The sequence below is a fragment of the Rhinopithecus bieti genome, unplaced genomic scaffold (assembly GCF_001698545.2).
Source record: "Rhinopithecus bieti isolate Rb0 unplaced genomic scaffold, ASM169854v2 scaffold_1014, whole genome shotgun sequence".
Classification (NCBI taxonomy): Eukaryota; Metazoa; Chordata; class Mammalia; order Primates; family Cercopithecidae; genus Rhinopithecus; species Rhinopithecus bieti.
In genome coordinates, this window is record NW_016803499.1 from 5,769,457 (window position 1) to 5,793,721 (window position 24,265).

Here is a 24,265-nt window from a genome sequence, read left to right on the forward strand (position 1 = left end):
CGGGGCACTGATGCCAAGCCGGGCACAAAGGGGCCGTGTTCCCGGCCAGCGAGCGGATGTTTGCACAGGTGTGGGAGTGGGAGCGCCGCTCTGCCGCGGGCTGGGGGGCTGGGGAGTAGCGTCTGCTGCCCATAGCTCCAGTGGGCGGCGGGGAAGGCAGGCAGGACAGCACCGAAGGCTGGGCACTGCTTATCAGCCGTTCCAGGGCCAGTATCCACTGGCTTCTGCCACACCACCACTCCTCACTGCCCACCTTGCCACCAGCCTCCTGGGAACTCTCCTGGCTTTGGGCAGTCCATTCCCCGAGCAGGCCCTACCCAACCACACTCACTGCCGTCAGGCTCCCGCCGGGGGCTGGGTCCTTCTGCCCAAACCTGCCCAGGCCTGCCACACTGGGGCCTTTGGGGACACAGGCCCCCAGGAAGGCGGGAAGAGGCCGAAACCGGGGCCTGCCCCAGCCCAGGAGTTGTGTCAGCATGTCCCTGCCATCCCTGAGCAGTGCAGCACTTTGGAAGCTTCCAGAAAACCTGCTGACTCTGCCTATGTCAGGAGCCACTGCCGAGTGTCTGGCCTCACGGGGGAAGCGGTGGGGGAGGGAAGAGGCACAGCAATCGCAGGGACATGTGCCTGCCTGGGGAGCCACCGGGACGCTTCTCGTCCCGCCCAGATAGGCTCTGATGGTGGTCGGGAGGCCCAAGAGCCAGCAAGGCTGGTCCTTTCTGGAAGGAGAACTCAGGGCAGACAGACTGGGTCCTGGCATCACCAGCATGTGTTGCCTACGGATGCCCCGCCCGCCCCACCTCCAGCCCCTGTGCGGCCTGCAGGCCTTGGCTCCCACCCTGTGCGGGCTTCGATGGCCTCCTCCGCAGGCCCCAGCCCCTGTTGCTACCACGATCCCATCTGGCCTGTTATCGGGCTGAGTGAGTCCGGAGGTCAGTAGGCAAGGGCAGACGTGGGGGCAGCCTTGTGGCGGCAGAGCAGGGGGTACCCCGTCACCTCGGCATTTGGGCTTCCTGGCACCCACCGACGGCCACTCCCCAAGGTGTGATGGTGCCACCCTGGGCCTTGGTGGCCTCTGGACGGCCCACCCAGCCCTGCAGCTGTGGGGGGAGATGGGATGGAGTCACTCCCTCCCTGCACTCTGACCTCCAGCCAGCTGCTCCCCTCAGGGTACCCACGTGTTCCCCCTAGAAGCAACTCTCAAGCTCCATGTGTATATAAACGCCAGCTTTCACTGGAGGATTTGAAGGCAACCACCAGCTCCCAGAGGGACACTGGCAAGCTGGGCCTGCCCCTAAAAATGCCTCGACCAACGTCCTCCGAGCCATGAGAAACTGCTGCTGGGCCCACAGGCCAGTGACACGGGACTCGGGGAGCCTGCAGCTCGGAGGGCGCGCCCTGATTCCTGCAGCTGCATCCTCATCGGAACATCTCCCTCTCCCACGTGCAAGCCTGACTCCCTCAAGGAAGCCGCCACAGACTCGGCCTGAGACACCCTGCCCCACCCCTCCTGTGCAGCCTCACGGAGCTTTGGGTGGCTTGGTGTTCCACTGCGGGATCCGCCTGCTGCACACCCACTTCCCCAAGGCTCCTGGGCTGCTCTAGGTGGTTGGAACCCACTTTCACAGCTAGAGGCAGAGCCTCTGGGCCCACAGGCCGGGTCCCTGCTCCCCAGGCTCAGCTGCACCTACGTTGCCACCGCCCAGGGCCGGCTCCAGAACTTGCAGGCCCAGCATCCACTGGAAACACGGGGACTCTCTGATCTCTGCTGGGGTCTCTTGAGCCATCCCGGTCTTTCCTGTTTGCTGTCTCATGTCTGGCTCCTTGGGGACAGGGGCACTCACAGGGCCTGTGCAGACCCTCAGAGACATGGGAGGTATGCATCTGACGCCGCTCTCCTGGGGCCCTGCCAGGGTGAGGGCCGGGGTGGAGGCAGAGAATGGGCAGCCTAGGACGATGGTGGGAGGCAGAGCCATGGGGGAGCCGAGACCACTAAGCCCCCAACACACACTCCAGTGCAACTTCCCTCTCAAATCTCAAGTTCAAAGACGAGACGTTCAGAACTTCAAGACAGTGATGCTGAAGGATTCGACACTGAGCATGGGGACCCATGCCAGCGGCTCCAAGCGCAGGTTTGTGGACAGAGGCCTGTGAGCACGCAGGTAAGAAGCCCCCCGCCAACAAGGCCTGAAGTCTCGAGGCACCGTGCTCTGGTGTCACCTCTTCAGCCCCAGCTGCCCGTCCCCATGCCTGGAAGTTTCTGACTTACCACCCCCCACCACAGCGCATCTGCGTAGCTGCCGAACTCCACGCGGCCTGACTCGTTCACCGCGTCCTTCTCAGCCAGGTACACAAAGTACGAGGAGAAGATGAGGCCCAGGAAGCCGATGTACAGGGTGGTTATCAGCTCCTAGGCCAGAAAACAGACAGTGTCGGGCTCCAGGAACTGCAGGCTGGGAGCCTCCTGTGCAGACACCTAACGCAGCGAGTCCCAGTGATCACTGGGCGTCCTAAGCCGCTCTAGTGCGGTTCACATGCGTGGGGCTGGCTTCAATATAACCCACTCCTCATCCAGTAAGTGGCAGGTGGGGGTTACCCCCAGAATGAGGCTCAGCCCTGGGGTCGCCCCAGGCCCACTGTCTGGACCGGCACAGGCTCCGGCTCTCTTTCCCACCACATGACAGAACCAAGAATGGACCAGGACCCAGGAGATCCCCAGGGAGAGGAAGGGTCCCCTCACCCCAGAGCCAGGGGCTGGTGCAGCCTGAGCCCATCTGGGCGCACCCTCGGGAAGGGGTGCGGGTGTCCCCGCCTTGACCGGGTTCCTGATTTGCCTGGGTTTTTCATTTCTGACTTTCTGTCTTCTTTTGCTCCCAGCTCAGAGGAAAGTGAGCACATCATCAGCCTGGCAGGCCAGGGTCACCGGCACCAGGCTGGGGTGAGCATCCAAGCTGGGCTCAGGCTTGGGCTTGCTCTGAGATCCTGAGCCCCGTTCAGGTACCCTTGCGCCCCAGCACCCACCGACCCCCAGGGCCTCAGCGCATCTCAAGCTGTCCTAGCGTGGGCTGCTCTGCTCCCTCCATCCTGCCCCCAACCCGGGCCCCACACCCCCAACCTGGGCCACCCACCTGGCGGTGGATGAAGACCACGGAGCCCAGGAGCCTCCAGGTGCCTCCCTGGCGGTCGACATGTAGCATCCTCAGGATCTGCAGGAAGCGGATGCCCCTGAGAAGGAGATGGTGTGGGGCTGAGGGAGCCAGGCTGGGCTCAGGTGTTCACTCTGGACCTGGGGGTGGCCGATGGCATGGGTGTCCCTGCCCCTGCCGGGCGCCCACTCTGGGTGGGGAAGCCGGGTATACGTCCATCACGACAGGGGCCTCAGAATTTCCCTCCCAGGCGCAGCCCCCCAGAGTCTGCTCTGAATCTGCTCACACAGGGCTGGGGCTGGGGGTCGACCAGGTACCTCCAGATTCCCTCAGTCCCCAGACTGCCTTCTGGGGGAGCCCCTGGGGTCACCCCAGTTTGCAGATGGGCAGGCTATGTGCCCAGATGGTCAGGTTACCACCCAAGTCCTGGAAGCTCAGAGGCGCTGGCGTTGGGCCAGAGCCTAGGACTGCCTGAGGCATCTTGGGTCTGAGCCGTGCCCTCCACACTTGCCTGCACCTACCCCGCTCCACCCACCCCAGCACATGGCTCAGTGTCCCCAGGGGCAGCGGGCACCAGGGCACCTTGCATCAGAGCAAGGCGGATGGGGCACGAGACCACCCACGGCTCAGGAGGGGTGCTCGGGGCAGGTCGGCATGGCAGGGAGAGCTCATGGCACAGACGCACCTGATGGCTGATGTGGCAAACACCTGCCCCTTGGAGCCCACGCAGAGGACCACCATGGAGGCCACAACCACGATGAGGTCTGTGGAGTACAGGAGAAGGGGAGCTTGTGGTCGTCACAGCCGGGATCCCGGGGAAGAGCACACCCCCTCCTCTCATCTGGGGAAGGGGCTTGCTGGTCAGGCGGGTCAGGGCCTGATGACCAGGGACAGGGGGACATCTCGGATAGGGAGGCAGGCAGCGTCTAAACCGAGAGACCCAACCTCTGTCCTGGTCATGTGGAGCCCCCAGCCCTTGCTGGGCCCTGTGCTGAGCCCTGCAAGGGACCAGAAAGGGCAGGGCCTTAGGCCTGGACCATGGTTCTCAGGCCGCCGAGGGCGACCGCCCCACCGTGAAGCTATGCTGGGCTGCAAGGGCTCATGGGAATCTGTAAGGGACCAACCCCCTACTCCCAACACCATGTCAGCGTCTTAGTGCAGAGGTGGCTGAGGGCTGCCAATGCTCCTATGCTGGATCCTGGGCAGTCACCTGCTGCTGGCCTTGGGGTTCCCCAGTCCTTAGGGGACTCCATCTGGTGGGGATCATGAGGTGGGGGTCATTCCTGGTCTGGAAACCTGGGCGTGACCTCCACAGGGCAGGCATGACTCACCGATGATGGAAATGGGCTTCCGGGCAAAGCGCAGCCGCCCCCAGAGGCCCACGTACTTGCTGCGGCAGCCGGCGGACCAGAGGCGGACCACGTACTCTGTCCCAAAGAACACCACCAGCACGATCTCCTGCAGCGACAAAGTGGGGCACTCACTGCAGGCAGGCTCGGCCTTGAGTGGCTTCAGGCCCTGCAACCTGTTTGAACCCAGCCATGCTGGAGCCTCCGCTGAAGGACACGGAGAACAGCAGGCCCAGGTCCTGGCCCGCTGCGGATGGCGACGCCTGCGCACAGAGGCCCTGGAGAGCCGAGCAGCTTCAGCTCACGTCCACAGGCAGTGGAGCCCAGGTGAGGCTGCAGCTCTCAGGCCAGGACCACCCAGGCCAGAGGAGGCCCCACGCCAGGGACCCCAGCCTGGGTCAGAGGGGGCCCCACACCACAAACCCCAGCCTGGGTCAGAGGGGGTCCCACGCCAGGAACCCCAGCCTGGGCCAGAGGATTCCCCACACCAGGAACCCCAGCCTGGGCCAGAGGATTCCCCACACCAGGAACCCCAGCCTGGGCCAGAGGGGGTCCCACACCACAAACCCCAGCCTGGGCCAGAGGGGGCCCCACGCCAGGAACCCTGGGCGCCCTCCATGAGAAGCATTTTTCCACTAGATCCAGCCCTGGAAAACCTCACAGCTGGCCTTTGAGCCTGGTATACCTGGGGTAGGGCAGCCTCTGGACCACTTTGCCCATATAGGGAGTCACCTGGCCCCTCTACACCCCAACACCTCCTCAACTCCACCGACAACAGGAGGCTGAGGTTCCTGGAGGAGTGGGAAGACGACGCTCGGAGCTGGATCCCACCCCCTAGGCACAGAAGTGGGAACCTGGCCCTCAGTTTCCTCGGCTGTGAAGTGTGGATGCAGCAGTGCCAGGCTCAGTGTGCTTTCGTGGAGACTTATTGCCAAAATGCAGCTTTCATGTGAAGTGCAGCCCATTGTGACACTTAAAGCATGGCGGCCACCTGCAGGCTCGAGCCCAGCGCCCAGGCAGCCGGGGTGTATGGGAGGCCCTTAGGGAAGGTATGTGGGGCTGGAAGATGAAACCAGCCCCCACATGTGAGAGGCGCTAGCCACACAAAGCCACAAAGCCACAGGCATACAGCGTCTCAGGCCCACTTCCGGCAGACTCCTGCCTGTCTTCCCTCAGAAGCTGGGCCCTGGAGGGGACTTCTGCTCCCACTGGGTAACAGCGGCTGGCCTTGCTCCCAGGCCACACCCCCACCAGGGAGTCTACTATGAGCCATCATCTGGACACTGCCATCACTGGCTCCCAAATGTTATTAATTAGGATGGAATGATACTTACACCATCCAGCATGTGTTTGGGGCAAGCCCAATGGATAAGGGGAGACACGCTGGGAGCTTAGTTGCTTTCCTTTTGCAAAAATGTTTTAGGCTTATGACATCAGATCCTTCAGGGATCGGGGTGTGTGCAGTCGGGTGCATACGGGAGATGGCAGGGGTGCAAGGTAAAGAAAGGGTGTGGGCCGGGCGCGGTGGCTCACGCCTGTAATCCCAGCACTTTGGGAGGCTGAGGTGGGCGGATCATGAGGTCATGAGTTTAAGACCAGTCTGACCAACATGGAGAAACCCCGTCTCTACTAAAAATACAAAAATTAGCCGGGCATGGTGGCGCACGCCTCTAATCCCAGCTACTCAGGAGGCTGAGGCAGCAGAATCGCTTGAACCCGGGAGGCGGAGGTTGCAGTGAGCCGAGATTGCTCCATTGCACTCTGGCCTGGATGACAGAGCGAGACTCCATCTCAAAAAATAAAATAAAAAAAAGAACAAAAAAGAAACAAACAAAAACAACAACACACACACACACAAGGTGTGAACACCTGCAGGCTCCGTGGCCTCACAGTGGGGCTCGGGTCCCACCTCTGTCTTCAGCTCCTGGGGACCGGGGCTCTAGGCTGAGGTCCGGCTAAGCTCCTTGGTCTTACCCACCCCCATGTCCCAGGCCCCAGAACAGGACCTGCTCCAGTCAGTGCTCAACATGGACATGCTGAATGAACGAACGAAGGAACAAATACATGACTATTCCAACGAGCCGGCCTAGAGTTCTCTGGTAGCAGGAGCTCTGTCTCATCGGTCTTTGCTTCTGAGAACCTGCCCTTTAGGGAGCCGGGCTCCGTGGCTGGGGAGGCCCCGCTTGTTGGGTTAATTAGGCTGGTGCTATTGGCAGGCCAGGAAAGAGCCAAGGAAAAGTTCCTTCACCATCTCTAGGCTGGAAACAGCAAGATGGAATGTTTGCTCAGAGATAAAACTATCTCCACCACCATCAGCCTCCAACACTTTCCTGGGTTGTGCGGGACAACACCCAGGGCCAAGGCCACAGAGAGACCCCAGGGAGCTCACACTCAGCCGGGGACAGGGAGGAGGGCTAGTCCCCCACACCATGCCATGGCCCATCCCCGATTCACAGGACCACAGCCCCCGTCTAAAGCAGGTTCACAGAATGGCAGGCCTGCCTCCCCCTGGCTCCAGCAGTCCAGACCCCAGGTGGGTGATGCCCTAGCCACCCTCCTAACCCTGGGTTCATCTGTATTTGCAGACTTGGCTCTAAGCTCCAAAGGTGAACTAAAGGGGCCTCAAGCTCCTCCCCAGAACCTGCATGCATTTGGCACTTCTCCCTTGCCCGCCTTGTTTAAGCAACTGCCATAGCTCCTGCTGTCCACACTGAGGGTCAGAGTCTAGGGCTGTCCCTGAGGCCTTCTTCCCGGGGGCTCACAGCCCAGTCTCCCCCAGAGCCTCCCATGGGCCCCAGGTGTCCCCCATTCCCTGGGGTGCCCCTGCCTCCTCAGGGCCCTGTGTCTGGAGTGCTCTCTCCCTCCCCCATTCCACCGCCTAGGTTATCCCACCCACCCTTCTCAGGCCAGCTCAGCACCCCCACCCCCAGCCCCTCTGAGAGGCCCACACACTACACATGCAGAGCCAGGGGTACTTCCTGACTCCCCCACTGATAACAGGGCCAGCCCCAGGCCCTTCTCTGAGGGGCACCCAGGATCGTCCAGCCCCATAAAGCATCTCTCACAAGATCTATGTGGCGCCTGCAAGCCCCCCGGGGTCAAGGATGCAATGGCCCGGGACGCTGATGGAGTGCGGCCCTGAGCTCTGCCCCACAGATACGAGAAAAAGAGCCGTCCTTGGTCTCCACTGAGACCACAAACAGACCAAAGGGACAAAGAGGCCCCTCCCACCCTGGTCACCCTCCTTCAGACTAAAGCAAGGCCGCCTCCTGGCTGCGGATGGTTTCATGGACAAAAGGGCCTCAGAGCTGGGCACCGAGACGTGCACAGAACACAGACCCACATAATGGGGGTGGTGGCCTCTGTTCACATTTTACAGAGGAGGAAAGCCAGGCTTGGCTAGGTCAGGTCACCCGCAGCTTAGGGGAGGGAAGGCTGGTGTCCATGGCAGAGAGAGCACCCCCCCCACCCGCCTCCGGGACAAGGTACAGGTATCCTCAGGTGTGCAAGAGGACACTGGCAGGTGAGGCCAGGCCTGCCATGGAGGGCTGACCACTTTCATGCACAGACACGACCTGGGCATGGTGGTGGTTCTGGAAGCGGCCCTGTTACTGCCGGATGAGTGGGTACAGGACAAAGGCTGGAGGACCCTTGGCAAAGGGGACCCAGACATGAGACAAGGACACCAGGCTGCAAAAGCAGCCCCAGGAGGAAGAGGGTAACCAAGAGAGACTCCAGAGCCTCCAGCCCTACCATGGGACAGGGAGGTGTCTCTGCCCCGTGGGGCGAGGTGGGGAAGACAGGCCTGGGCCTCACAGAGCCGTCAGCACCACCAGTTGCCCTGCCTTGGTGGTCATCTAGTGGGCAGCTGGAGAGCTGGGTCTAGCCTAGAGGGAGGGTGTGGGTGTCAGATGGCCCCAAGGCTGGTGTAGGCACAAGAGCCACCAGGACCACCATACCCTCCTTCCTCCAGACCCAGTGAGGGGCTGGGGACAAGGATGTTCAGGGTCAGGAAGCCAAACCCTGTGGGTTCTGCCCCTCCCTGAGACACCCTCACAGAAACAACAGAAAAGACATGTGAAATGGGAAGAAACGCCCCGGAGCCTTGGCTGATGCCACTGCCCTCCACATTGGACCCACTCGTTCGACTGTGTGCTCTTCTAGCAAGGCCTGAAAGCAATGGGTTTCTGGGTCCCTGCCACCCAAAACAAGATAGGCCACGGGTCTTTCCCCCGTCCACAAGCCAGCCATCCCATGCTGCACCCCTAGCTCCATTCTACCAGAAGTCCATGTCCATCCTGGGGCATGTTATAAGTTGGCTCTCAGGAGTATTGTTTGTGTGATTTAAAATTATTTAAAAAACCAAAGTTCCTAATGACTCAATTTTTAAAAAATAGGCAAAGGGCTTGGACAGTCATTTCTGTGAAGAAGATACACAGATGGCCAACAGGCACACGGAGAGGTGCCCAGTGTCACTAATCATCAGGGAAATCAAGACCACAACGAGATGCCGCCTCTCATCCACTAGGACAGCTACCACCCCAAACAGAGTGACAAGTGCTCCCAAGGGTCTGGAGAAGTTGGGACCTTGTGTGCTGCTGGGGGAGGTAGAATGCTGCAGCTGCTTTAAAACATGAAACGACCAGTCTCTCGATTTTGCGGTGAACCTAAAACTGCTCTAACAAATAGTCTATTTAAATAATATGCCAGAAAAAAAAAAAAATAGAATGACTATATGACCCAGCAATTCCACCTTGGAGTCTGTCCCCAGTCTCTTTAAAGGAGAGCCACACACACCCATGTCCACAGCAGCACCATTCACAACAGCCAAAAAGTGGAACCAGCCCAGTGACCCTCAGCGCACCGACGGAGACAGAAGATGTGGTCCCTCCATACCATGGGATAGGATTTGGCCTCAAAAAGGAAGAGAATTCTCACACAGGCTGCAACATGGAGGAACCTTGAAGACGTTACTCTCAGTGAAACGAGCCAGTTACACAAGGACAAATACTATCTACTTCCACTCACGTGAGGTCGCTACAGTCGTCAGATTCACAGAGGTAGAAAGTAGATGGTGGGTGTCAGGGGCTGGGGAAGGGGGAGTAGGGAGTGAGTGTTTAACGGGGACAGACTTTCATCAGTTTTACAGGATGAAAAAAGCTCTGGAGCTGGATGGTGGCGACGGTCGCAATGAACTGCGATCTTAAAAAGGGTTAAGATGGTAAAACACATTTTCATTTTATTTTATTTTGAGATAGAGTCTTACTCTGTTGCCCAGGCAGGAGTGCAGTGGCACTATCTCAGCTCACTGCAACCTCTGCCTCCTGGGTTCAAGTGATTCTCCTGCCTCAGCCTCCTGAGCAGCAGGGATTAGTGGCACGCACCACCACACCAGGCTAACTTTTTTGGTATTATTAGTAGAGATGGGGTTTCACCATGTTGGCCAAGCTGGTCTCAAACTCCTGATCTCAGGTGATCCGCCCGCCTCAGCCTTCCAAAGTGCTGGGATTACAGGCGTGAGTCACTGCACCTGGCCTTATATTTCAAGAATGTGTTTGTCAGGAACTGGGAGAAAGGCAATGAGGATGGTTTTCCTTTTGAGGTGATAAAAAACCTCTGGAACCAGAGACAGGTGTTGGTTGCACTGCCTTGTGAATGTACTAAATGCCACCAAATCGCACGCTATGAAATGGCTGAAATGGTGAATTTTACGTTATGTGTGTTCTCTGATACGGAAATGAGTGCCTTGAGGGGCCCTGGTCCATGGCGGTTGCTCACCTGGGCTCCTGCGGGTCACGTCTCCCAAAAGACTCCATGGACCTTCAGGGCCACCCAGCGGTCCCGAGTATCTGCCACACTCCAGCTGTGGTCATCTGTAGCTGTCCTTGAGCCTTTAGTTCTTAATCTTCACTAACTATTGTTAGTTCAGCATTAAACAAAATAGCTAAGCACAAGTCATTTGTCAATTGCAAAATGGCACGCAGACCTTGAGCCCTCTCAGGATGAAGACAGAAAACAAATAGCAGGCAGTGCAAAGGGCCCTGGGTGGAAAAACACAGGCAAGCTGTAAAATTCCCCTAATCTTGTTTCATCGTTGACAAGACTTATGTTGAATGGAGCTCAGTGCCGTCCTTCCCAGGGGGTCCTGGATGCCAACAGGACACCCTAAAGCACAGTCACTGCCACTGACGGCTTCACTGTTGGGCTGAAATCTTGTCATTAGGCAGACAGACCCTGGGACCCTCAACCTCAACCCAGAGGAAATCAGTGCGTGGTGTGGAAGGAAAATGGAAGCTCAAGACAGTTCAAGGTCACACAGGAGGAGACACACGGCCCCGCAGGCCGGCCCCATGCTGGTATCCGGTGTTGTGGGGTTACAGTAGCGTAAACAGGAGATCTGCCCAAAGCCGGAGGGCCAGCGAGGGTTTAGCAAAGCAGGTGCTTATCTGGGATTTTTAGTCTCTGAGTGAACAGAGGGGGGAAAGGTCGCACTTTGGCTCAAACGTGTTGCAACCGGCTGTGGAACCGGTGTTCTCCGAGAAGGCTGAAGGTCGACCTGGCCATCTTATCTATTGTTTTGCTTTTATCAGCCGGTGAATCTGCATCATAGCGAAGATTTTCTGGGGTTCAATGTGTTTTGAAGTTCCACGCTGCCGGAACCACATAATTTAGGATCTGAGAGAAGGTCCCTGTGTCAATCCATCACACGGGAAAGAGCGCAGGGCAGCCTGAAATAACTGGTTCTGACCAGCTGCACTCATATCCTGTCTTTCTGGATGAAATATATAGATTTTTTTTTGCAAAACAATAAAGGAAGCGTCGCAGACCCTTATCGCGAGGACTTTAGCGTCTCTGATATTACTCTTCTATTATCTCTTTTGTCTATTTTGGTGTCTCTGATGTTACTACTCTACAATATCTTTAAAGCAAATTTAATTTTAAAGAGGGCTGGAAGATGAAGATTAAATACCAAGGATCAGAGCTGAGCTTTGTGGAGGGGCCAGGGTCAAGGATGCAGAAACACAGCCGGCCTCCCAGGCGCCCCCATAGACTTAGGCCTGGGGACCTTCCGCTGGAGTCAGGAATCCACCCACCCCCCGAAAAGCCTGAGATCTGTGCCCACACTTTTTTAGGAGACAATGAGATCCCATCAGGCCAAGATGGGGCCTGGAGACTCTGAAGAGGGGTGGACACAGGGTTAGGCTGAGGGTGCTGTGGGGACCCGGGATTAGGGTCTCACCCCCTCCCATAGCTGGGACGCCAGAGGGCTGGGCCTGCACTGAGCCAGGCATTTCCCTGTGGGGGCAGTGGTCCCCACAGCATAGAGCCCGGCTGGCGGGCTCTGGGGCCAGCTGTTCCAACTCCACGCCGGCCCGGCCCTGATAAGCCACAGAGAGAGCCAGTCTCGGCTCCCGGGAGGGTCAGCTGGCCGGAGGGCGATGCAGGCACTCAGGCGGCTCAAAGCGCCCTTTGTCCCAGGGCCTGCCTGTGGCCAGCTGCTCCCAGCCGCCAGCCTGTGCTGAGAGCTTGTGGGCCCCCGGTGACGTGCTGGGCACAGCTGGGGCCCTCAGTCCACACTCGCCACCCCCCTCACCCTCACCCCCCGAGAGAGCACCAGTCCCCACCCTGCCCAAGGTAGCCTGGTCTGGGGCAGGCGCCACAGTACAGCCGGCCAGGCCCAGGTGAGATGCACCAGCCACTGGGCTGAGGGTGACACAGTCGGGGTCCGGTTGCCCTGTCCTGGTCTTACTGCTGGGGAGCTGACCCTGCCCTACCACAGCCCCTCCCCTGCCAAGTGTCCCCTTAGTGTGGGCACTGCTGGGGTGCCACGCGGAGCCAGCCTTAGTCCAGGGTTGCAACCTTCTGCTCGGCTGTTTCCCCAGGCCCCATGGAATGTGCAGCCCGCGACCTTGAGTGGGGCCCTCTGTGTCCCTCCTGAGGCCCTGGCCGCCCAAGGCCCTGGCCGCTCAAGGCCCTGCCCGCCCAAGGTAGCCTGGAACAGGCCCACTTCCTCGGAGGGGAGGGCTTCTGGGACCCTGCACAGCTAGCGCCAGGCAGCCAGGGGTGGCACTGGGAGTATGGTGGGGGGACCCGCTACCTCGGCCAGGCCTCCTGGGAGCCCCCTGTCCCACACATTAGCAAGAGAAAGGATCGCTAAGCAGGAGGAGGATGGGCGCAGGGCAGGAGCAGGCTGGTGTGAGGACACTGGTGGCATCCCAGGCAGGGGACCTGGACGAGCAGCTCAGCCACTCTGTGCTCAGCATCTACATCTGTAAAACAGGGGCACCAGCAGTGCCCACCTCCAAGGGCTGTGGGGAGGGTGGAACTACAACAGTGGCTTGGGCTGTGGAAATGCCATGGGAACAGTGTAGCAGGAAGGTGGGGTTCCGTGCGCCCAAGAGGGAAGCAACCTTGTCATCGGGGGCGGGGGGCAGGGTGCTGAGTACAGGTGGGGTACAGACTCTCATGCTGCACACAGCACAGAAGAGCCCCGCTGACCTGACGCCCCATCCCGTGCTGGCCCAACTGCCTGGAGTCCTCCACGTCACCTGGCCTTCCCGGCTGTGGAAGTTCATCTCTGTTCACAGCTCCAGCCTGGGAGTGCCTATCTGTCCGGGAGGGCACTGCTCAGCCTCACCTCCCTGCGGTGAAGCCCTGCCCCGTCCACTGCTGCCTCTGCCTCTGCTGGGATCCCTCCTTTCCTCCAGGTCTGTCCTCATCCCGCCCAGAGCACCCTAAAGTCAGGGGCCGCCTTCTCTACCTGCAAGCTCAGTGCTGAGACCAGCTCACTACCCGCCTGTGCCCAAAAGCCTGCTGAGAAACTTCAGGCAGGGGACAGGTGCGTCTCTCTCACAGGCACCTGCCTTGTGGGTGCTGTACTTGGGGTGTGGAAAGGGAGGCTGAGGGGCTTGTAAAGACCTGCAGACCCCCACTCTGGACATCACCCCCCAAGTTTGGGATGTTGCCGTCTCCCCCAAGATGGACATCACCCCCTCACCCCCCCAGGATGGACATCACCGACCGCCGCCCCCCAGGATGGAGCATCACCGCCCCCAACCATCACCCCTTAGGATGGACATCACCGCAGTTCCCCAGGATGGATGTCACTCCTCCCCAGGATGGACGTCACTTCCCGTCCCCCCAGGATGGACGTCACACCCCGTCCCCCAGGATGGACATCACACCCCGTCCCCCAGGATGGACGTCACCCCACCATGTCTGAGATGCTGCTAACCCCTCCTGACCGGATGTCACTGCCCCCAGTGGCTGAGATGCTGCTATCCATCCCCAGGCTGGTTGTACCCCACTCCCCCATGTTTCGGATGCTGCCGTCTCCCCACAGGACACCTCTGGAGCTCCTCCTGGTCTGGCTCCCCCTCCCTGAAGTCACTGGAACATTTTGGGGGTCCTGACCCTGCAGGAAGACACACCCAGAAAGTCAGCGGAAGCCACACACCAGGCCCCACCCTGACTTCCCATGGGACCCCAGAGACAGAGAGGGAGGAAGGAGCCCCTGCCCAGGAAGCGGGCAGCAGAGCCCTAGCCACAGGCCTTCCCACAGCCGGCGGCCATCTCTGACCTTCAGAGTCGCAATCGGCCAGCTGCTCTGTGTGCTTGTCTCCCCGTTAATGATTTCGGGGTAACTCTGGGAGGCACAGGGCCTCTTTCCCTCAAGAACTAGCCCCACCTGCCAGCTGCCCGGACGTCTCTTCTTCCTGGTGAGCAAGAGAGGCAAGGGACTTGCTGGGTTGTCATGGGGACGGCCGTTCCCATCCACCGGGCAGCCGGGCCCTGCAAGTGGGCGACAGCTGTCGTCTGGTCCCCCCATCCTGGACACCATCCCGACAGGCGGCATGAGGCCCAGTGTCCCCTGTGGGCTGTCTGGGGAGACTCTCGGGAGGCTAAAACCATAGGAGCTGGCCCTCCCCTTGCTCCATGCTCTACATCTAAGTAGCTACAGGGGCACACCCCGGGGTGTCTACAAGATCCAGGGCTTTCCTGATCCTCCCTGGTCCTCCGTCTACCCCTGGCCTAAGGGGAGCCATGTTCACACATTTCCCTACGACTCTCCAGGCCCTGGGACTGATTCCATAAGGCCTTGAGTGTAGAACGCATTCTCTCCACGGGCTTCCCAGGAGGCACCTCTGGGAAGACTGCCTGGTGGGCTTTCAGAGAGCAACAAAACTGCAATATTTTGCTCAAGGGACATTCCTTGAACAAAACCTCCCCACAGGCCAAGGCTCAAGTGACCCCTCTTGCTGGGCCGGTGCCTCCAGCCCCTCCTTGCCCCTTGTCCATAGCTCTGGAAGTAACTGCAAACTCTCGACATTTGTTACTCAGGTACCTCACCTGGGTCTGAGCAGGAGGCGCTCAAGGCAGCTGGCCCCACGTGTGGGTGTAGCGGGGGAAGGCTTCTCAGGGTGGAGGGGTTAGCTAAGAAAGGAACTTGGACCACACCCTAGGCCCAGCACATTCTTGGGCCCATTATCATTGGGGCCAAATCTTTCCCAGGACTGCCGGCTTCCGGGCCTTGGCCTCCGCATGAAGGCTGCCCACCCACGGTGGGGAGGAGAGTGGGGCCTCTCGGTAATTTTAATTTCACATGTACTGCCGGTGCCTTACGGGGGCCGACTAGAGTTACACACGTTTCAGGCGGTTTAATGAGGTGCCTCCAGCCCTGGGACCCAGCTCGCTGCACGAGCCGGCGGGGTGGGGGTTCCCAAGCGCGGCCCACTTCCTCCCCCACCTGGGTGTTCTCAAGGTCAGGAGGCGGACACAGGGCGCAGCAGCCACCCGACACCTGCCTGGGGTGGGAGAGGCAGATGGCGTTAGGCAGAGTGCCCATAGGCTGGCCCATCTAATCTCTGCCCCGAACTGGGCTTATCAGCAGATTGTGATGAAGCAAAAACTATGTGGAACCCCCCGCCTGGAGACCCCCAGCACACTGAATCAACCCATCACCTGGCAAGGGGTGAGAACCCAGGAGGCACTGAATAAATATGTATGCTTACACAATGTGCAATGCACATATTTCATTACTTTCAGGCAATAGGTGAATTTCAATCCATGGGGGGGATAACATTTGCAAACACAGTGAAGCCACCAGCAAGTGACACAGGCACTGGCAAGGAATTTACAAAATAAAAGCATCTACAGTTGTTGCTGAGGGGCAGCTGGAGTGATGTGGGGGCTGGGGCAGGCAGAGGGGCCTACGTCTCATAACACTGTACAGGGCCCGCCCTTCCCACATCAATCTCTTCTTTCTGGCTATTTAGGAGAGTGTTGCTTAATTCTCAAATAGGGAAGGGATTTTTCTTCCCCAATCTTTAAGTCATTTATTTCTCGTGATACTGGGTTTTGATCAGAGAACATGGCCAGTTAAATCTCAATTTTTTGAGGTAGGTTAGATTTGTTTATAGCCACATGAATGATTGGTTTTGTAAGTGTTCCGCAGACATAAGGGAACAAAACAACTCCATTACTAGGGTCCGAAGATATAGCGTTGGTTTTAAAGCACAGTCCTGAAGTTCTTTGCCAGTCCTCCCCAGCTGAACCTGGGCTCTGTGACACCTGCATCAAGAGAATACAGCCAGGTGGCTCTGCAGTCCCTGCCTGTCTCTTGGACTGTTCATTTCTGAGATGTGAGGAATCCATGCAGCCTTGGAGAGGCCCTCATGAACAGGAGCCTTACCAGCCACGTAGGTGCAATGCTGCTACGGAACCTCCAGCCCCAGCTGATACTACACAGAGGGGAGATGAGCCGTCCCACTGAGCCCTGCCAGACTGCACGCTAGTGAGCTCAGGCGTGATGCCTGTTTTGAAGGTGCTAGATTTGTGAATGGTTTGTTACATAGCTATAGATAGCAAGAATAGGAGTTATTTCAAATTACTGTTAGAATCTGAAATTGCTCATGATTACAACATTTAACTGTCCATGTCCTCACTTATTTTGTGCTCACTAGAACTGTCCTATTCCAAAAGAGGTACATTAAAATCTCCTCCCATTATCATATTTAACCTTCCTGTCCTTGCAGATTTTCAATAGCTTTTGCTTTATGTATTTTATGCTGTCTGATGCCTTAAAGATTACAGTCAGGTCTTCTAATAGTGCCTGATCTCATTCACACTTGTCTTATTTTGGCTTCAGTGTTGATATGAATCCTAATTTCCCTTTTTTTTCTCTCTCTTTTCTTCTTTTAGCTTGCAATTTCTTGGCATCTCTTTCGCCATTTATTTTTCAACCACCCACTATTGCTTTGCCTTACTTAATGCTACTGAGCAATGTATTTGTTAAAAGATAAAAGCCCAGCAGCTATGGCGGGACCTTTTCTGTCTTTCAAAGAGGAATTCAGGCCATTTACATTTGGTGTGGAGTTGGATGCATTTGATTTGACTTTTTCTATCTTTATATTTGCTATTTGACTCTCTTGCTTCTCCCTTTTGCTTTTGGTTATTTAGTTGACCCACATATTATCCATTTTCTGATCTCATGAATTTGAGAATTTCACTGAACTCTCATTTCACTGGTTCCTTCAACTCACAACCAAGTCTGCTACTTTCCAAAGACAGTTTCCACTATAGTGTGTTCCCTAAGGCTTTCTCCTCAGGAAGATAAGAATTTGCGTGTGACTGCATTTCACCCCTCTCCCTTCACCCCATCAACGGCTCTGTGGGTAAAGAAAGCAACCTCCAACATTGTTTTCATAGTTTAGAACAGGGCTTGACAAGCTTTTTCTCAAAAGCCAGATAGTAAATATTTTAGGCTTTGCAGGCCATGCGATTTCTGTTGCAACAATTCCAGCAGACAATTTTGTGCTGTTATAGCACAAAAACAGCCAGAGATGAGATATTCACAAGCACACGTGGCTGTGTGCTAATCAAACCTTATTTATACAAATCAGCAGCCAGGTTTGTAGGCTATGGTTTGCAGACCCTTGGAATAAAGAATCCTCTGATGGGTAGGTATTCCTACCGGCTAAATTGTGTCCCCACATTCATATGTTGAAATCCTGTATCCTCCAGCACACCTCAGAGTGTGACCTTGTTTGGAAACAGGGTTGCTGCAGACGCTATTAGTTAAGATGAGGTGGTTAGGGCAGGCCCCTATTCCCATACAACTGGTGTTCTTATCAAATGGGAAACCTAGACATGGACTTGCAGGCCAGGGGAGCACTGTGTGGAGGCGGAGGCAGAGCCTGGTGTGCTGCATCGACCAGGAACCCTTCCACAGTAGCTTCGGGGAGGCTGGAACACTCTCCCTCACAGCCTTAGGAAGAATCCACCTAGCTGATACCTGGGTCTCAGACTCTCCCGGACACGTAGGGGGCTGCCGCTGGCACCCAGGGGCTCCGGTCATCAGCAAGGCCAGGCCAGAGGTCTGTTCTACGGTCTCTGGAGAAGTCCAGGCCATAGGCCTCAGGGCCTGAAGCTTCCCCCTCCCCAGGCAGTGTCCCTGGGGGCCTACAATAAACAGTGCCCTGTCTCTCCAAGAGGTCTATCAGCCTACCCCTGCCCCCTTCCACCAGAAAACCCGGGCTCTGAAGGCAGAACTCAAAGTGTCAGTGGAGGCATTCCAGGCCGACGACCAGCAGAAGAAAAGGCCCAGGGGCAGGAAAATGTGGGCGTGTGGAGGCACCCAGGGCTCTGGACAGTCAAAAAGGCAGGTGGGGCTGCCCGCAAATCAGGCCCTGAACCCTCTGCTGAGCCCCACAGTTTGGGAGCTGCCTCCCAGGAATCACACCCAAGGCCCCGCACACACAGGAGTGGCCCAAGCCGGCGGCCCTGCAATTTGTGGTGGGGGAGTCCATGGCCCGGGGACGCCCACGCCTGGCTGCAGACACCGTTAGCCGCCCGGCAGGCAGCTTTACACGTATTTAAAGCAAATCCCCATTTTCCCCAGGCAGGGCTATTTCCGTCTCCAGGCCAGTTAAACGAGGGTTTACTTTCAGCCTGGGAACCTCACTGCTGATGGCTGTTAGCCCCAAAGACCGTATACCCCTGTGATCACTGTCTTAGCTGGAACTGGGATGGGGGGGAAAAGGGAGTGGAGGGAGGGACATTATTTTTATCTGCCAGGAGCCGAAGCTTCTAAAAATGTCTTATTTAAGAATTTTACCAGCACTAGAAGTTCGGCAAACCAAGTTCTGAGCACCCTTCTTTTGACTTGGGGAGAGTGCTGAGAAGGCCGCAGGGTTGAACCCTGTTTACTTTAGCAGAGGTTGAGGAGCTGCGACCCACACCAGCCTTTCAGGGGCCGGCACGGTGTTGGGACAGGAAGGCCTGCAGTTATTAAAGGCTGCCCTGTGTACGTGTGTGTGTGCACGTGTGTCGGTGCGTGTGTGCACGCGGGCCTGTCTAGTCTGTTTTCTGACTGCTGGGTACCTCACTCTGATTCTGCAAATCTAGAGATTTTAATAACAGGCGGTGAATTTAAACAGTTTTTTTCCCCCCCTTTCAGGAATGTTTTAAGGGATTGAGAGGAAATTGTGCACGGATTTTGCTGTTTTAAGAGCTAATATGTGAACAACTTCAGAAGGATGTATGTTGTTTTAGGGCCGAAGTTTACACAGTAAACGGGAGAGTCAAAAGCAGACTTGTCGTGAATTTGTAGGGCCTGTCTTCTTAAATTTCATTCCTCTGAGAAGGGGCTGCCTTCCTGGGGAGCAAAGCTGGAAGGAAACAGCGAAAGTCTGATCTTTGTCGCCTGTGCCCCTCACTGTGTCCTGTTGCAGAATCCCTGGGGGGGCAGTGCCCAGTGGGATGGCCAGCGGCAGAGACCACCCAGCCCAGGCCCCCTCAGGGCACTGAGGAGGGTCCCCCAGCAGATGGCTGCATTCAGAGGTCTGTAAACCCCACAGCCCCTAAGCTGCTCAGGAATGACATCTCAGCACAACAGGGTCTTGTTTCCAAATTGGGGCTGGGGCTTCTGTTCCTTGGGGACAAATACCTTCAAAGACATGAACTATCAAAACCTCATCAAGAAGAAATAGACAACCTGCATAGCCCTGTATCTACTGACTTTCCAAAGACAAACTTCCCCACAAAGAAAACTCCAGGCCCAGATACCTCCACATGTTCTTGCTATCAAATGTTTAAGGGAAAAATAATTGCAATTCTACACAAGCTCTTCCTAAAAATTGAAGAGCAGGAAATATTTCCCAACTCATTCTCTGATGCCAGCAGCATCTGATGCCAAAACCAGACACAACAGCCAACACACGGCAGGCGACGCCCTCGTGAGCGCGGGCGTGGAAGTTCTACACACAACCGAAGTCAGTCACATCCAACAAGGTGTTTTAAAATGCATCATGACAGCTGGGCACGGTGGCTCACGCTTGTAATCCCAGCACTTTGGAAGGTCAAGGCAGGCAGATCACCTGAGGTCAGGAGTTCAAGACCACCCTGGCCAACAAGGTGAAACTCTATCTCTACTTAAAAATACAAAAATTAGCTGGTTGTGATGGCAGGTGCCTGTAGTCCCAGCTACTCAGGAGGCTGAGGCAGGAGAATCACTTGAGCCCGGGAGACAGAGGTTGCAGTGAGCCAAGATCGCACCATTGTACTCCAGCTTAGGCAATAAGACCAAGACTCCAGCTCAAAAAAATAAAAATTTTTAAAAAGTACAAATACATATAAAATAAATAAATAAAACAAAATAAAATAAAAATTCATCATGACCAAGTGGGCTTTGTGTAAGGAATGCAAGGTTGCTTTGCTATTTGAAAATCAATCAATGCGATTCCCCACACTAGCAAATTAAGGAAGAATTTGTGATTGAGATCATTGCAAATGATATGATTATCTCAATAGAGGCAGAAGGAGCACTTGACAAAAATCCAACAGCCATTCTTTTTTTTTTTTTTTTGAGATGGAGTCTTGCTCTGCCACCCAGGCTGGAGTGCAGTGGCCGGATCTCAGCTCACTGCAAGCTTCACCTCCCAGGTTTTACGCCATTCTCCTGCCTCAGCCTCCCGAGTAGCTGGGACTACAGGTGCCCGCCACCTCGCCCGGCTAGTGTTTTGTATTTTTTAGTAGAGACGGGGTTTCACCGTGTTAGCCAGGATGGTCTCGATCTCCTGACCTCGTGATCCGCCCGTCTCAGCCTCCCAAAGTGCTGGGATTACAGGCTTGAGCCACCGCGCCCGGCCCCAACAGCCATTCTTAACGCACTCTCCCTTCCCAGCAAACCAGGAAGAGGAGGAACTTCTTGGCCTGGTAAGTGGTTTCTACTAAAATCCCACAGCTCCCACCACACCTAATGGTGAAAGACTGCCTCACTTCACCTTAGGAGTAAGACAAGGATAGCGGCCCTCTCCCCACTGGCAGACACTGTCAGGTGCGTTCAAGCAAAAACAAGAAATAAACAGCATATGGATTGAAAAGGCAAAAATAAGACTGACTTAATTTGGGACAACACAATCATCTCCATAGAAAATCCTAAAGAATCTACCAAAAAAAAAAAAAAAAAAAAAAAAAAACCACACACACACACCCAAAAACAAATGAACAAGAAACCTTCTCAAACTAACAAGTAACATGAGCAAAGTCACAGGATGCAAGGTCAATATACGAACAAATCAATTGTATTTCTATATCCCAGCAACAAATAATCCAAAAGTGGAACTGAGAAAACAATATCATTTCAGTAGCTTCAAAAACATAAAATACTTAGGAGCAAATCTAGCAAGTTTCGCACCACTAAAAATTACACAATACTGATGAGTGGTGTTGAAAAATATCTAAGGTACTGGGGAGTGAGACCGTGTTCGTGGATCAGAAAACTCGGTATTATTAAGATGTGTATGAGACCCAAATTTATCTACACATCCAATGCAATGCCAATCAAAATTCTAGCCAATTTTTTTTTTTTTTTGGTAGAAATTGATGAACTGATTCTAAGATATTCATGGGAATGTGAAGGAGCTGGCAGAGCAGCACACTCTTGAAAATGAACAAAATTGGAGGATTAACAGGACCTGATTTCAAGGCTTAGCGTAAAAGTCACAGTAATCAAGACAGTGCTTTCCTGGCAGAACAGATGACAAAGTCCAGAAATCGAACCCACACACACGGCCAACTGATTTAATTCAACGGGAAAAAAGTCTCTGGGACAACTGGATAACCACATGCAAAAAGATTTAACCTCCATCCATACCTGTCACCATATATAAAATTAAACTCGAAATGAATCACAGATCTAAACAAGAAATGTGAAACTATAAAATTTCTATAGAAAACAGGAGAAAAAACTTCGTAACCTTGGATTAGGCAAATATTTCTTAGACAGAACACAAAGAACATGAACCCTAAAGAAAAAAAAAAAAAAAAAACACCCTGATGAATTGAACTTCATCAAAATTAAAAACTGCTGCTCTCTTGAAAGATCCTGTTAAGAAAACGCAAAGATAAAGCCACGATTGGGAGAAAATATTTGTAAAACAGATCTGGTGAAGGACGGATATCCAGAAAATAGACACAACTCTTACAACTCACATTATGATTCTAAGAAGACAACCTAATTGTTCAAATCAGCAACAAATTGAACAGATACTCCATCAAAGGAGATAAATGAATGGCAAATACGCCCAACACCATTCGTCACTAGGGAAATGCAAATGAAGACTACGATGGAATATGGCTCCAACCTTGAGGATAGTCAAAGCTTAAAAAGCAGACAATACTAAGTGCTGGTGAGAATCCGTAGGGGCTCATACACTGATGGTAACAGTGAAACACCGGCCTACCATTTTGCAAAATGGTTTGGCAGTGTCTTCGAAAGGAAAACATGTATCTAACACATGATCCCACAATCCCACTCCCAGGGATTTACCCCAGAGAAATGAAGACATACGATTACTCAGAAACCTGCACGCAATATTCATGGCAGCTTTAATCATAACAGCTGAAAACTGGAGACAGCTCAAATGTCCATCAGCCTGTGGAAGGATAAACAAACTATGGTACATTTTATCCAAATAACAGGAGACAAACTGCTGAATGCAGAGACCGTGACACGGATGGACCTCAAATGAATTATGCTAAGTGACAGAAGCCAGGCACAGAGGCTACACGCTGCAAGATTCCATTCACATGACGTTCTGGAAAAGGCAACACCATAGGGACAGGAACCACGTCCACGGTTCCCAGGTGCGGCGGGGGGAGGGGGCTAGCTGCCAAGGAGTACCAGGGAGCTTTCGGGGTGATGGGAACACCTTGGATCTTGATTTTGGGGGTGGTCACAGGACCATACATGTTTGCCAGAACTCATCAACCTGGACACCTACAGAGGAGGAGAGTTTTCCTGTATGTAGTTTAAACCTCAATAAACCTAAATTTAAAAGAAGAAGAAATTAGAAAATAAGAAAACCAAAGAAATGCATGAGTCAATCAACAATATTTTTTAGTTAATCTATTTAGAGGAGAGAGGCAGCTATGACCCCACCAGACCCACTGAGCTCAGCGTAGCCTCCCCGGATCCTGCTACCACCAGAGTCTGGCCTGGGAGCCACTGTACCCCGTGGATGGAACGCGGGGGCCCTGTCTCTGTCTGTGCCCCCTCACATGGCAGCCTCCCCAGGCACCCCTCACCTGCCGTGTGGGCCCCCGGGGAGCCAGGTGCTGGGTGAAGCCTGGCTCCTGTCCATGCCTTGTACTCAGGACTCCAGCCCTATTTGCACTCTGGTTCTGGGCTGAGCCTGGTGCTGCCCTGCTCTCCCTGTGAGGCTCTGGATTCCAGAAGCCTCTGACCCTACACCACCCGGGACACTGTCTCTGTTGGCACTCAACTCGCCACCCCAGTGCCCTTCATTCACCTGCTTAGGGAGGCGCCCCCCTTCCGGTCACTCGGCCTCATGTGTTGGCATTTGTTCCCCTACCCCGCCTGGCACTCTGGCCTCAGTGAGGATGCATGTCAGGCATCAGCTCCCAGGGCGGGCAGTGCCCTTGGCTGCTTTCCAGCTCCGGGGCCCGGGCGTGGAGCTGCCCAGGGAGGAACATGGGTGTCTGGGCCATCACGATGCTCCCAGAACATGGGCTTCTCCCACCTTCCACCTATGCCTTTTCATTCAACCCCCAGAGGGACCCTAGGAGGGGGCGTGAGGGGTGACGGCGAGGATGCAGCTGCTGCAGTGTGTTGGAAATCCAGGCGCCATGCCACGGCTCTGCCTCTGCAAAGACCCTCTCACCCCGTGATCAGAAAGGTTCGAACTCCAGGCACACGGCCCAGTCCCAGCAACGGCAAAGAGAGGTGGGGGAGGTACGTGTACTGCCTGTGGGATGTCCATCCAGGCTGGGGCTTGGAGGCTCTGGTTCTCTACAGACAACTCTGGGCACCCCTCATCTGAGCTCCCCAAAGACACACAGGTACATCCACACGCAGACCTGCACATTGGGGTCCAGTTCTGGGGTCTGTCCCTCTCGAGGCCCAAACAGTCCCCTGCACCCTGGCCTCCCCGTCTCTGGGTCTATTGGAGGTGGAGCTGGTTCCCCTTCCTGCTGCTCTACGCAGCTTGCACTGGGTGGTGGGGGCAGTGGGCAAGGGGCCGGAGCCCCCAGATTGAGTGGTGCAGAAGGAAAGTCAGGGAGGGGTGTCCTGCCCAGGGGCCAGCCATGGGGAAGAAGGTGCATAGGGGCCTAGGGCACTCGTGACTGGGGGCCATGTGCTGCTGCTCATGTCCACTGCCCCCCAAGGCATCCCCACACCAGGCCCGGGGAGCCCAGGGCCGCCCACGCAGAACACAAACACCCCAGGTGCTTGGGAGGAGGAAGTCC

At 55.4% G+C, this 24,265-nt stretch overlaps 1 protein-coding gene across 1 annotated transcript in view; it reads right to left on the minus strand.

Moving 5' to 3' along the window:
* The window catches only part of KCNQ1 (potassium voltage-gated channel subfamily Q member 1), a 336,495-nt gene that overhangs the window by 285,266 nt on the left and 26,964 nt on the right, over positions 1-24,265 (minus strand). Inside the window, exons 4-7 of the mRNA XM_017886015.1 lie at positions 4,478-4,604; positions 3,832-3,910; positions 3,129-3,225; positions 2,270-2,410 (exon numbers count right to left, since the gene is read on the minus strand). Of these exons, the coding sequence (XP_017741504.1) occupies positions 2,270-2,410; positions 3,129-3,225; positions 3,832-3,910; positions 4,478-4,604 (444 nt within the window). The remainder of the gene's footprint in view (positions 1-2,269; positions 2,411-3,128; positions 3,226-3,831; positions 3,911-4,477; positions 4,605-24,265) is intronic.